Raw genomic sequence first — 13,643 nt, 5'->3', positions numbered from 1 at the left:
GCTGCTGAACTAACAGAGGAGCAGGGGCTGTTAATGTAGAGTTTATAAGACCTAAACGTATCAGAGAGGATTGAGTCCACTGATTTACAGGCTGCCGCAGCTAAAATTGCCTCCAGATTTAAACTGGCTGAAACCAGCAAAAAGAAACTTATCAGTAGATTTCACTGCAGAGAATTGACAAAAAGGTATAGAAAATTAATTGAGAAAAGGCAAAGAAAAAAATATATTTTTGTATATTATTATATATATTATGACTAAGCAAATACAAAAAGGAAGCCCATAGGGCGGTGGGGAGGGAACTTGGGGCAGGAGGTAGCTCTCTGGGGCCTATTCTCTCCTTCCCTTTCCTAGCCCCCTTCCCCCACTGCTGGACTAGGGCTAAGATCAGCTAGAGCAGGAACCTGAGCTCGACCCAGGTCACTGAGCTGGAGGGATGAAGAACACCTCTGCAATATCAGCCTCCTCCTCCCAGGAGATGGAGGAGCTGGAGCGATTCATGCGCAGACAGCTACATGCTGGAGTACCAGGTGCAGGTGCTGCTGGCTGACAGCACAGAGGCTGATGGTGAGAGTGAGCACACATAGTCCCACATCTCCCAGGAGGAAGTGCCAATAGTGGACCACCAGTGAAAAGCCTAATGAACAAGGGTAAATGGACTGCAGTGAGCAGTTGGAAAGCAATTGTTTCCACTCTCTAAGGCAAGCCCCCCTCTCCCCTACCACACACTGACTTGGAGCTGAAGAAGGAGGTAACCAGGTAATGCTGGTGGACAGAGTTTTTTAAAAGTCCCAATAAAAGCCTGTTCTCACTAAGCCAGGGTCCAGGAAAAGGGAAACCTAGCAAGATAGACAAGTTTTAGACAATAACTGTCCTACTCCTGCCAAATAGCATAGAACAAGCTGTGGCCCCACATTTAATTACACCAGCAAAGACCCAGTGGGCATCTAGACTGCTACTCTCACAGGGCTGTAACAAGGTACCCTCTATCTTCCCTTCACCAGGCTGGTGTCAGAGAAGGCTGGGCAGGAGGCTGGGACTTTCATTCCTGCCAGCTTATGAGAAGGCCCCCCAAATGCCCCCATGGTATTATTGGAGACCATATGAGAGCCTGGATTTCCATCCCCACTCAGCAGTATTGAGGCACTTCTCTCACTGCTGGGTTATGTCTGAGGAGGTTCTGTTAGAGAGTTGAGACTTCCACTATTGCCCAGTGGTAGTGAGGCCACCCCCATGGCAGGGTCAGTGGGAACTGTGTGGGGCCCTGGAACTTCCACTTCTGCCTGGCTTTAACAAGTGCACCCCTGGACTTCTACGTTCACTGGTAGTGGTGAGACTGTGACCCCCTTTCCCTGCCAGAGTGGTATCACAAAAAGCAAGTTAAAACAGAAGATTTAAATAAGATTCAGAGTCTCATAACATAACATGCAAGTGTCCTAATTGCAATAAAAAAATCATTTGTCATAGCAAGAACTGGAAAGATTTCAAACTAAATGGAAAAACAATTAGTAGATGTCAACACTGAGATGAGAAATTGGACTTCATCAAAATTAAAACTTTTATCCTGGGAAAAACCTGTTTGGAAGAAGAAGAGACAAATTACAGAGAGGAAGAACATTTTGAAAAACATGTACCTGACAAAGGACTAGTATTTAGAATATATAAAGAATTCCCAGAACACAACATTTAAAACAGTCCGATTAGAAAATGGACAAAAGACGTGAAGAGACATTTTTCCCTGAAGAGGATGTACAGATGACAAAGAAGCACACAAAAAGATGTTCAACATCATTAGTTGTAAGTGCAATGAAAAGTAAAGCCACAATGAGAGATCTCTTCACACCCATCAGAATAGCTAAATTAAAAAAAAAAATAGTGACACCACCATGTGCTGGTGAAGATACAGTGAAATTGGATCAGTCTTGCATAACTGGTAGGAGGGTAAAGTGCTACAGCCATTCTGGGAAACAGTTTGGAAGTTTCTTAAAAAACAGAAACTGCAAGTATGATATGATCCAGCAATTTTACTCCTGGGTATTTATTGCAGAAAAATGAAAATGTATGTTCATACAAAAATGTGTACTCAAATGTTTATAGCTACTTTACTCATGACAACCCCAAACTAGAAACAACCCAGTTGTCCTTCAACAGGTGAAAAGAATCTCCAAGGGAATTTTGCCAAGAGAAAAAAGCCAATCCCCAAAAGTTACTCTATGATTCTATACATATAACATTCTTGAAATGACAAGATGATAAAAATGGGGAACAGGTTAGCAGTTCCCAGGTATCAGGGAAGGAAGGGGCAGGATGAAATGGGTGTGGGTACAAAAGGGCAGCAGGAGGGAACCCTGTGCTGATAGAAATGTTCTGCATCTTGACTGTATTAACATCAATATCCTGGTTGTAATATTGAACTATACTTTTACAGGTTTTCCCAAGGGGGAAAGTGGGTACACAGGATCTTTCTGTTATTTGTTGCAGCTTGATGTGAATCTATAATTATCTAAAATAAAAGTTAAGAGGGGCACTGGGTGGCTTAGTCAGTTAAGTGGCCAACTCTTGATTTCGGCTCAGGTCATGATCTCATGGGTCCTGAGATGGTACCCCGTTTTGGGCTCCATGCTCAGCAGGAAGTCTGGTTGAGGAATCTCTTCCTCTCCCTCTGCAACCCCCTTACCCCCACTCATTCTCACTCTCTCTCTAAAATAAATAAATCTTAAAAAAATACATAAAATAAAAGTTAAGAAAAAAGAAAGCCCAGAGACTAATCAATAAATTATTCAACACTATTTTTAAACTCTTTGTTGGTTTTATTCATTTATTTAATGATAAACATTCATCAAAGATTTTCTATACTGTTGTACTGATGTGATAGCAGTAAACATGATTGACACAGCCCCTCCTCACATGGAACTTAAAATGTAATGAGGAAAACATACAACAAATAAGAAATTATGAGTATGGCTAATGTTATAGAAGTGATACTGGGGAGTGCTATAATAATATACAACGGAAGGAGCTCTCCTGGACCCAGGTTCTGGGAAGTGTTTCTTGATAAAATAATGTTGAAACTGAGATTTAAAGAATGAATAGATGTTAAAAGACAAAGTATAAAGGACAGAAGTTTCAGACAGAATAATTGGCCAGTGCAAAGGCTCAAGATGAGAAAGAATGAATTTTTCTGGCAAGCAAAAGAAAACCAAATTGGCTCTGGAATTGCAGGGCAAGAGCATGTTGTTCTCTGAGGCTGGAGGGGAGGATGAGGGCCAGGTCTTGGATGGCCTGATAAATCTTGAAAAGGAGTTTGTATTTTAATTTAAGAGTAGTGCCATGTATGTGAAGGGTCTTAAGTAGAAGGATCACATGCTTAGATTTATATTTCAGAAAAATCTGGGGTGCCTGGGTAGCTCATTCGGTTAAGTGTTCAACTCTTGATTTCAGCTCAGGTTATGATCTCAGGGTCATGAGATCAAGCCCCATGTTGGGCTCTGAGCTGAGCGTGGAGCCTGCTTGAGATTCTCTCTCTCCCTCTGCCCCTCCCCCCGGTGCATGTGTGTGCGCACACACACTCTGTCTCTCTCTCAAAAAGGAATCTTTCATTCTGGGGGCACCTGGGTGGCTCAGTTGGTTAAGCGACTGCCTTCAGCTCAGGTCATGATCCTGGAGTCCCTGGATTGAGTCCCACATCAGGCTGCCTGCTCGGCAGAGCGTCTGCTTCTCCCTCTGACCCTCCCCCCTCTCATGTGCTCTCTCTCATTCTCTCTCTCTCAAAAAAAATGTATATATATAAAAAAAAATCTTTCATTCTGAATATAGATAATGAGAATGAAGGCAAACAAGATTTGAAGTTGGAAGACATATAGGTGACCTAATATTCTGTTTGAAAAATGAAATGTGAAGTCTTAGACAAGAATGGTGATATTTGGAAAAGAACAAGGGGACATATTTGAGAGGTGTTTAGAAGTTGGAATTAATAGCATTTGCAGATTTAGTGAATATTAGGGATTCAGGAATGGAGGAGTCCATTATTACTCCCAGATTTTACATTGAGGAACTGGATAAATTTTGGTGCTACTTATTGTGACTAGGGACCTGAAAGAGTAGCAGGTTCAAGGATGAGATGAGTTTAGTTTCAAATCTGCTAAGAGGGATGACCTTGAATCATCAAGTCAGTAGGCAGTTAGATTTATGAAGTAGGAACTCAAGAAATAGTACCTGGCTTAAGAATAAAAGCCCTTAGCTGAGATGGTAATTAAAGCCAAGGGAATGGATGTCCCTTAGGGATAGAATATGGAGTGAGAAAAGGCCAAACAGGTAATTCTGAGGAATATTGAGTTTGGTAATGGAGCTGATTGAGAGACCCCAGCAAGCTGATACTGGGAAGGAATTCCCAAAGAGTAGGAGGAAAAGCAGGAGACTGTAGTTTCTCAGAAGCCCAGTGAGATATTTAGAAATAGGGAGTGGCTAGCAAATGATCAAGTAAAGAAGAACTTCCCATCCAAATGAATACCAAGGCATTAAAAGAAGTATTTTTTAAAAAGATTTTATTTTATTTATTTGGGTCATTTCTCTTTTCTTTTTGATAAGTCTGGCCAGGGGTTTCTCAATCTTGTTAATTCTTTCAAAGAACCAGCTCCTAGTTTCGTTGATCTGTTCTACTGTTCTTTTGGTTTCTATTTCATTGATTTCTGCTCTGATCTTTATTATTTCTCTTCTCCTGCTGGGTTTAGGCTTTATTTGCTGTTCTTTCTCTAGCTCCTTTAGGTGTAGGGTTAGGTTGTGTATTTGAGACCTTTCTTGTTTCTTGAGAAAGGCTTGAATTGCTGTATTTTCCTCTTAGGACCACCTTTGCTGCATACCAAAGATTTTGAACAGTTGTGTTTTCCTTTTCATTTGTTTCATGAATTGTTTTAATTCTTAATTTCCTGGTTGACCCATTCATTCTTTAGAAGGATGCTCTTTAGCCTCCATGTATTTGAGTTCTTTCCAACTTTCCTCTTGTGATTGAGTTCTAGTTTCAAAGCGTTGTGGTCTGAAAATATGCAGGGAATGATCCCAGTCTTTTGGTATCAGTTGAGACCTGATTTGTGACCTAGGATGTGATCTATTCTGGAGAATGTTCCCTGGACACTAGAGAAGAATGTGTATTCTGTTGCTTTGGGATGGAATGTTCTGAATATGTCTGTGAAGTCCATTTGTTCCAGTGTGTCATTTAAAATCTTTGCTTCCTTGTTGATCTTTTGCTTAGACGATCTGTCCATTTCAGTGAGGGGGTGTTAAAGTCCCCCACTATTATTGTATTGTTGTCGATGTGTTTCTTTGCTTTTGTTATTAATTGCCTTATATAATTGGCTGCTCCCATGTTAGGGGCATAGATATTTACAATTGTTAGATCTTCTTGTTGGATAGACCCTTTAAGTATGATATAGTGTCCTTTCTCATCTCTTATTATAGTCTTTGGTTTAGAATCTAATTTGTCTGCTATAAGGATTGCCACCCCAGCTTTCTTTTGGTGTCCATTAGCATGGTAAATGGTTTTCCACCCCCTCACTTTCAATCTGGGGGTGTCTTTGGGTCTAAAATGAGCCTCTTGCAGACAGCATATCAATGGGTCTTGCTTTTTTATCCAATCTGATACCCTGTGTCTTTTGATTGGGGCATTTAGACCATTTACATTCAGAGTTACTCTTGAAAAATATGAATTTAGTGCCATTGTATTATCTGTACAGTCACTGCTTCTGTATATTATCTCTGTTCCTTTCTGGTCTATGTTACTTTTGGGCTCTTTCTTAGCTTATAAGATCCCTTTCAATATTTCTTGTAGGGCTGGTTTGGTGCTCAAAAATTGTTTTAGTTTCTGTTTGTCTTGGAAGTTTGTTATCTCTCCTTCTATTTTCAGTGACATCTTAGCTGGATAAAAAATTCTTGGCTGCATATTATTCTCATTTAGCTCCCTGAATATACATTCTAGTCCTTTCTGGCCTGCCAGGTCTGTGTGGATAGGTTTGCTGCCAGTCTAATATTTCTATCCTTTTAGGTTACAGACCTCTTGTCCCGAGCTGCTTTCAGGATTTTTTCTTTGTCTCTGAGATTTGCAAGTTCACTAATATATGTCAGGGTATTGACCTATTCTTAATTGATTTTGAGGGGGATTCTCTGTGCCTCCTGGACTTGAATGCCTGTTTCTTTCCCCAGATTAGGGAAGTTTTGCACTATAATGTGCTCCAATATACCTTCTGGACCTCTCTCTCTTTCTTTTTCCTCTTCTTCCAGGGCCCCAATTATTCTAGTATTTTCTGACTTTCTGGTATCACTTATCTCTCAAATTTTCCTCTTGTGATCCAGTAGTTGTTTATCTCTTTTTTTCAGCTTCTTTTTTCTTCATCATTTGGTCTTCTATATCACAAACTCTCTCTTCTGCCTCATTTATCCTAGCAGTTAGAGCCTCGATTTTTTATTGCATCTCATTAATAGCCTTTTTGATTTTGACTTGATTAGATTTTAGTTCTCTTATTTCTCCAGAAAGGGATTCTCTAGTGTCTTCTATGCGTTTTTCAGGCCCAGGTAGGAATTTATAATCATTATTCTGAACTGTAGTTCTGACATCTTACTTCTATCCATACTGATTAAGTCCCTGAGTACTGCCTCTTGTTCTATTTTTTTTTAAAGATTATTTATTTATTTATTTGACAGAGAGATAGAGAGACAGAACAAGTAGGTGGAGCGGCAGGCAGAGGGAAGGGGAGAAACAGCCTCTCCGCTGAGCAGGGATCCCGAACCAGGGCTCAATCCCAGGATCCTGGGATCGTGACCTGAGCCGAAGGCAGCTGCTTTAACCAACTGAGTCACCCAGGCACCTCTTGTTCTCTCTTTTGAGGTCAGTTTTTCCATCTTGTCATTCTGTCCAGAGAAGAATAGATGAGTGAGAGAACAAAATATTAAAATGGCAAGTGACCCCAGAGAAATAAACTAAACAAATGAAGATACCTGAAACTTAAAAAAAATTAAAATTAAAAAAAGAGAGAAAATATAACCAAAGTGGTGAACAGAATAGAGCAATACACTGGATACTATGTGTATTTTGGTATATTTTTTAGAAAACTGGATCCCAAAATTGTAAAGAAAGAACTTATATATGTAAAGAAATAAAATTAAGTACAATGAAAGGATAGAATGTAAATGTAAAAATGAAAATTAAAAGAGGGAAAAAAAGAGAAAAAGAAAGAAAAAAAAAAGGAATATAAACAGGTGAACAGAACAAAGCAATACACTATATCCTGAGTGTATTTTGGTGGGTTTGTTAGAAGAAACTACAACTCAAAATGGTGAAAAAAGAAAAACTGATATATATATACAAAATTAAAATTGAATACAATGAAAGGATAGAATGTAACTGTAAAGATGAATATTTAAATGGCTTTAACAAAAAGAAAGGTAGAAAAAGAAAAAAAGAGTGAATATGATTAGACAGGTGAAAAGAACAGAGCCATACACTAGACTCTGGGTCTATTTTGGCCTGTTTGTTAGAAAAAACTGCATTCCAAAATTGTAAAGAAAGAAAAACTTATATATATGCAAAAGTAAAACTAAATACAATGAAAGTATAGAATGTAACTGTAAAAATGAAATTTAAAAAAATCTTTAAAAAGTTGAAAAAATACGAAATTTGGTAGAGTAATGGAAGAGAAAAAAAATTTAAATGGAAAGACTAAAGAATTGTGGGAGAAGAAAAAACATGAATTCTATATACTGTTTTCCCCTAGTGCTGGAATTTTGCAGTTCTCTATGATCAGTAAACTTGGTCTCAGCCTGATGTTCTTGCTGATCTTCTGGGGAACGGGCCAGTTGCATTGATTCTCAAGTGTCTTTGCCCAGGGCAGAATTGCACCGCCCTTGCCAGGGGCAGGCTAAATAAGCTGCTCCAGATTGCTCTATGTGGGTTTTGTTCCCTGAGGGCTTTCCACATTGCTTTAGAGGCTAGAATGAAAATGGTGGCCTCCCAATCTTCAGACAGGAGCTGAAAGCCCTGTGCTCCAATCTTCAGTGTGCCCTAGGGAAAAGCAGTCAATCACTCCTGTCTCCCTGGTCTCCCTTCTCACTCCCTGCTCACCTGGCCTGTGACCAAGTGTTTCTCTCACAGGCACTCGACCCTGTTTTGAGTCTCCAAACCCTGCAGACTCCTGCAGCATTCCCCTCCTGCAGCACACCCCTCCATTGCTCCTCCCAGGGGAGGAAGGGGGATCTTGCCAGTTCTGCACCCACTTGTTGGGCCCCTGGTAGGAGAGTGGTCACCCAACAGTGCCATGGTTCATGGTATATTGCAACCCTGAGCTGAGAGCCCTCAGATGGCTTCCCCACTCCGATGCCTGGAGCTCTGCTGCACTCAGGCACCCCTGGTCTTCCTGTGACCCTAAGGATCCTGAGACCACACTTTCCCACCTAGTATTCTGCCCCACTTCACCACCTGAGCACCCTCAGACAAGAATATCCCTCACTGGAGCTGATTTCTAAAAGTTCTGATTTTGCGCTCTTCTGCTGTATCACTTTGTGGTAGCCAACTTATGTAGGCTCCCTGCCACCGTGATTTATCTTCCCATCCATCATCTCGGATTCCCTTCATACCTCCTACCTTGCAGAAAGTGGTCCCTTTTCAATTTCTAGACTTGCAGCAATTTTCTTAGATCTATGGTGGGGTTCGCAAGTGTTCAGAATGATTTGATAGCTATCTAGCTGAATTCCTGGACCAGAGGAAAATAAGGTCTCTTACTCCTCTGCCATCTTGGACTCCTACTACACACGAATTTGAGTAATACTAAATTGGCATTTGAAAAATATGAAAGCTTAAATATAGAGTGAATATAAACTCAAAAATGCCACTTGGAATTTTAATACCTAAAATTATTCTATATGGAGTTCTAGAGACAAAGGAATGTGTGTTTTGGGGAAAAAGAGAAAAAGGATGTTCCTGGGTTATATATACTTAAACAGTGTTTTCAGTCTTCACAAACCACTTAATAAGCAAAGACAGTAACAATTATGCAAATTATGATTATCACTTATTATCCTCTCCAAGTGGTAAGAATACAAGTGTTGGATTTTTTAAAAAGTTTTATTCATTTATGTGAGACAGACAGTCGTGGGGGTGGGGGGGAGGTATGGAGGAAGAGAGAATCCTCAAGCAGATTCCATGGTGAGCAAGGACCCCCATGCAGGGCTGGATCCCAGGACCCTGAAATTGTGACCTGAGCCAAAATCAAGAATCAGATGCTTAACTGACTGAGCCAACCAGGCATCCCAAGTGTTGGATTTTTGAACATATTTTTATAATGGAATAAACACAAACCATGTATCTGGGAATACTTCAATCTTATAGATATGAATAAGTCACATTTCCAGTTTAGTTTTTAGGTCAAAACATGGCCAAATTGGGATGCATTTTCTGATTACATGAGAAAACTAAAAATTATCCTGTGAATCCATATGCTGACTTATCAGTCTCTTTATGGCATTCCTAATCTCTTTATTTCTCAGTGTATAAATGGCTGGATTCAGGAGAGGTGTGATTACTGTGTAAAACACAGCAAGAAACTTGTCCACCCAAGTAATGCTGAGTGGCCACAGATAGATGAAGATGCAGGGTCCAAAGAATAGCAGCACCACTGTGATGTGGGAAGTACGGGTAGAGAGTGCCTTTGATGCTCCATCCTTAGAGTGAAGGCGAACAGTCACTAGGATATAGGTGTAGGAGATCAGTAAGAGAATGAAGCAAGTTGTTGCCAAGATCCCGCTGTCAGCATTTATCAACATTCCCAGAGTATATGTATCCATGCAGGCCAGTTTAATCACCAAAGGGATATCACAGAAAAAACTGTCCACTATTCTGGGTCCACAGAAGGGCAGCTCTAAAATCATGGCTAGTTGGCTCATGGCATGCACAAAGCCAATGATCCATGATATCAAAACTAGCCAGATGCACTTTTGTCTGTCCATGATGGTAGAGTAATGGAGTGGCTTGCAGATGGCCACATAACGATCATAGGCCATTGTCACCAGCAGTACCATCTCTCCCCCTGCAAAAAAATGCACACCGAAGATCTGGGTCATGCAGCTGCCAAAGGAGATGGTCTTATTATCCTTTAGGAAGTCTGTGGTCAGTTTAGGGGTAGTTACTGAGGAAAGGCAGAAGTCCACAAATGAGAGGTTGGCTAAGAGGAAGTACATTGGGGAATGGAGATGAGGATCCGTGATGAATAAGAGCATGACAAGGAGGTTGCCCACAACAGTCAGCAGGTAGAGCATAGAAAAAGGCAGTAAGAGGAAGGTCTGGAGCTCCCTTGAATCACAAAGTCCATGAAAAATGAACTCAGACACTACAGACTGATTTGCTTCCTCCATTTAGTACATGGTGTTCTAATGCAGCCCAAAGAAAGAGATGAACTAAGAACTTCTAGAATAGAAAGAAGAACCTCATTAATGCTCAGGTACTAGAGAGCAGGTAAGTCCTACTCATGGGCAAAATTCAAATCTTACCATTGTAGTAGCTGAAAATTGAAAATAAAGTTTTCTTGAATTTATAGGTAGACACAGTCTTTTTTTTTTTTAAGATTTTATTTATTTATTTGACAGAGAGTGAGAGAGGGAACTCAAGCAAGGGGAGTAGGAGAGGGAGAAGCAGGCTTCCTGCTGAGCATGGAGCCCGACGTGGGGCTTGATCCCAGGACCCTGGGATCATGACCCGAGCCAAAGGTAGACGCTTAACGACTGAGCCACCCAGGCGCCCTGGTAGACACAGTCTTATAGTCAAGATGGGGAGCTAAGTAAAGAAGGGTAGTCAAAAACCTTACCTATCAGAAGTATAGTTGTTATGGGAATCAAAAATGAATAATCAGAATTATTATTTTATTGTATTAAATTAATTCTGATTAATAATCAGAATTATTATTTTAAGGAGAATTGATTAAAAATGTCAATAGTAATGTATTACAGAAATAATTTCTCCAAGGCTTGAATCTACCTCTTCTGCAGGGAGAATGCATAGCTTTAAAATATATTTAGAGGTTCTATCCCTCCAGGGCAATAAATGAATACTACCTTTCTCATACAAAACATGCTTCTCAGAAACAAATCTATTGCTAAGTGGATATGTGTTAGCAGACTGACCTGAACCAAAGTTTCAGAAACTCTGGGGAAAACTGTTCATCAAATAACTTGAGAAAAGATATTTGTGTTCCAAAGAGACCTCACATGCTGACTACCCATTTTAATATCCAGTATTTCTCTGCATTTGGAATCTCCCCTTGAAAGGATATTTCTACTATTCCTTGGCCTGATCACATCATTTATGAACATACATTGACTGGTCCTTGGTTCTCCTTGGTAACAGAGATTTCTTTTCTGAGATTGGATTAAATGACAGATTTATGAAAGCTTCTTTTACTCCTGACTGTTCTTCATGGGAGAGAATATAAATTCTAGGTTCATTTGTACTTACACTATTGACTTATACTTTTCAAATTGACCTCTGTGGAAATACATATATTTACTGTTTTCTATAAACCAGGAGACCAAGTCTTTTTCTCCTTCCTTTCTTCTTTTTTTCTATTCTTTCTTTTGTTCTCTTCATTTCTGTAACTTTCTAGTGTGCAATTTTTTTTTCAGGCTCTAAAGTTCATATTATAGAGTTGACTAAGTAGCTCTTCTTATGTACCAAGTCAATATTAAGCACCTTAAAAGCTTTATCTGTTTTGCTTTTCATTTTTCTGTTTGTATTCCTTCCATAGGGCTTAGAGCATTTTTGTATTTCAACCAGCAATGTAAGAATTGCATTTTTTCCCAGCCTCTCCAATGCAATGTTATTGTCAAATGATGATGAGAAATGGCAACCAAATTTAGTTTTAATTTCTTATTGTGAGATTAAGTGTTTTCCCTATTTTTAAGGATTAATTACCTCGCCTTTTCTTTGAACTGCATACTCCTTTTTCTTTTTTTTCATTTTTCCAATTGGGCTTTGCTTTTTCTTCTTCTAAGTTTTTTTGTTTGTTTTGTTTTTTTACTCAAAAAATGTAAGACTTTATTCTTTTAATAAAAATCAACATGTGGATGTGATGTCTTTGTGACTATCATCTCACTATTGAATTCTAATTATTTTATTTTGTTTTATGTATTTATTTCTCGGTAAGTATATTTAATGTGAACCTCACAACTTCACAAACTATGTACATAGATACATAAATTATCTATTTTCCATGTTGTAAAATAAAAAATAATAAAGTAGACTATTAACAGGTCTGTCTGTTTCCAAACTTCTAATGTAATTTCCTACTAGAAAATTGCTTCTGGTGGAAACCTTGATTTTCACAAGACTAAGAAAATAAATAGGATTTATTTTTTAAAAATTTTTATAGAACAAATAAGATTTCTGAAGTAGGACATTTTGTTCAATGAAAAGGTAACAGAGACATGAATAATTGTAAATGGCTAATAACGATAGGAATGAGATATATAGGTTCACATTAAAATCAATTCAGTTTCATTGTTTGATTTTAAATTTTAGGCACTTTGGCCTATTAATTTTTTCCTAAAGCATTTCTCCATTTGCTACCTTGAGGAAAGGTAAAACATGTAAAATCCAAAAGGATTAGAAAATACCAGGATAAGTTGGAAGGTTTTTGAGAACCAGTCTTCCCCAATCTGGACATCTGGGAGCATCTAAGAAGGTAGATAGGCAGTGCTTTTGTTAGTGTGTGAAATGCTGTTAGGAATTCAGAAGTCCCAGGGATTAGTTGGGAGAGAAAACCCATACTCTCTCCCATAAGACATTCACTGAATAACACATTCAGAACTCTAAACACTATAGATAGGTATGGGAAAAAATGCTTCAGGGGGAAAGAAAGAATTTAGTCTTAAAATAGGGGGAAGACATTAAATGTGTGAGTTCAGACATTAGTGATCTGGGATGTACTTACCTTACACAGATCACCTCTGAAACCAGATGCTTGCTTACTGAGAGGGCTTACTCTAGAGTCTACCGTATGTGAAATGAAGTCCAGCTAATTTTCTGCCGTGAGCAGTATTGGAGGATTGTGTCCTCCTCAGTGTGTCAAGTATACAGTGTAAGGAGTAGCCTCTGAGCTTGGAGGCTTTCCATCTCTGTGGTTTAAATAGAGCCAAGTATTTGGAAGGGCTAGCATGCTCTAGGGGATCCTTAGCTTCCAACTTTCCCTGAGGAAAAGTTGGGCATTGAAAGCATCATGCAATAGTCCACCCTTTTCAAAGCTAGATCCAAGTTAGTCCAGCTAAATACAAGTAAAAATACAAGAGAAGGAAGTTCAAAATGTTTAATTACTTTATTAGGGGGCTATAAATTTCTTTCTTTTGCTCTGTATTTACCATGTCATAAAATGAACTAAGATGTCAGTTCCAGTCCCACCAGAAGCCAGATGAGTTATGTAGGTGGGCAGGTAGCAACTAGTCATCCTTGGCATGTTGCGACTATGCACATGATTTAAGGGCCTACTTGAACCTTGCTTCCCTGGATTTCAGAGGGATAAGTCTCAGCCTTCAAAGTCCTTCCTTGAGCCGGGTCCTGAATATTAACAGTTTGAGTATAAAACACATTAGAGGCATTTCTCTAAGGGATGGAAAGA

The 13,643-nt window shown here is 39.2% G+C and overlaps 1 protein-coding gene across 1 annotated transcript; it reads right to left on the bottom strand.

Annotated features, from left to right (window-relative positions):
* Positions 1 to 9,453: 9,453 nt before the first annotated feature.
* Positions 9,454 to 10,431, bottom strand: LOC102729309 (olfactory receptor 4K15-like). Its single transcript, XM_006730648.2, has one exon. The coding sequence runs from the start codon at positions 10,390 to 10,392 to the stop codon at positions 9,454 to 9,456; it is 939 nt and encodes a 312-aa protein (XP_006730711.2). The 5' UTR covers positions 10,393 to 10,431.
* Positions 10,432 to 13,643: the final 3,212 nt, after the last annotated feature.

The sequence above is a fragment of the Leptonychotes weddellii genome, chromosome 9, assembly GCF_054177405.1.
Source record: "Leptonychotes weddellii isolate Sample4059 chromosome 9, ASM5417740v2, whole genome shotgun sequence".
Classification (NCBI taxonomy): Eukaryota; Metazoa; Chordata; class Mammalia; order Carnivora; family Phocidae; genus Leptonychotes; species Leptonychotes weddellii.
This window is presented reverse-complemented; position numbering and strand designations above follow the sequence as displayed.

Bases quoted from the DNA above. Each gene is read 5' to 3' on its own strand.
- LOC102729309 (XM_006730648.2), bottom strand. From the start codon at position 10,392: ATGGAGGAAGCAAATCAGTCTGTAGTGTCTGAGTTCATTTTTCATGGA.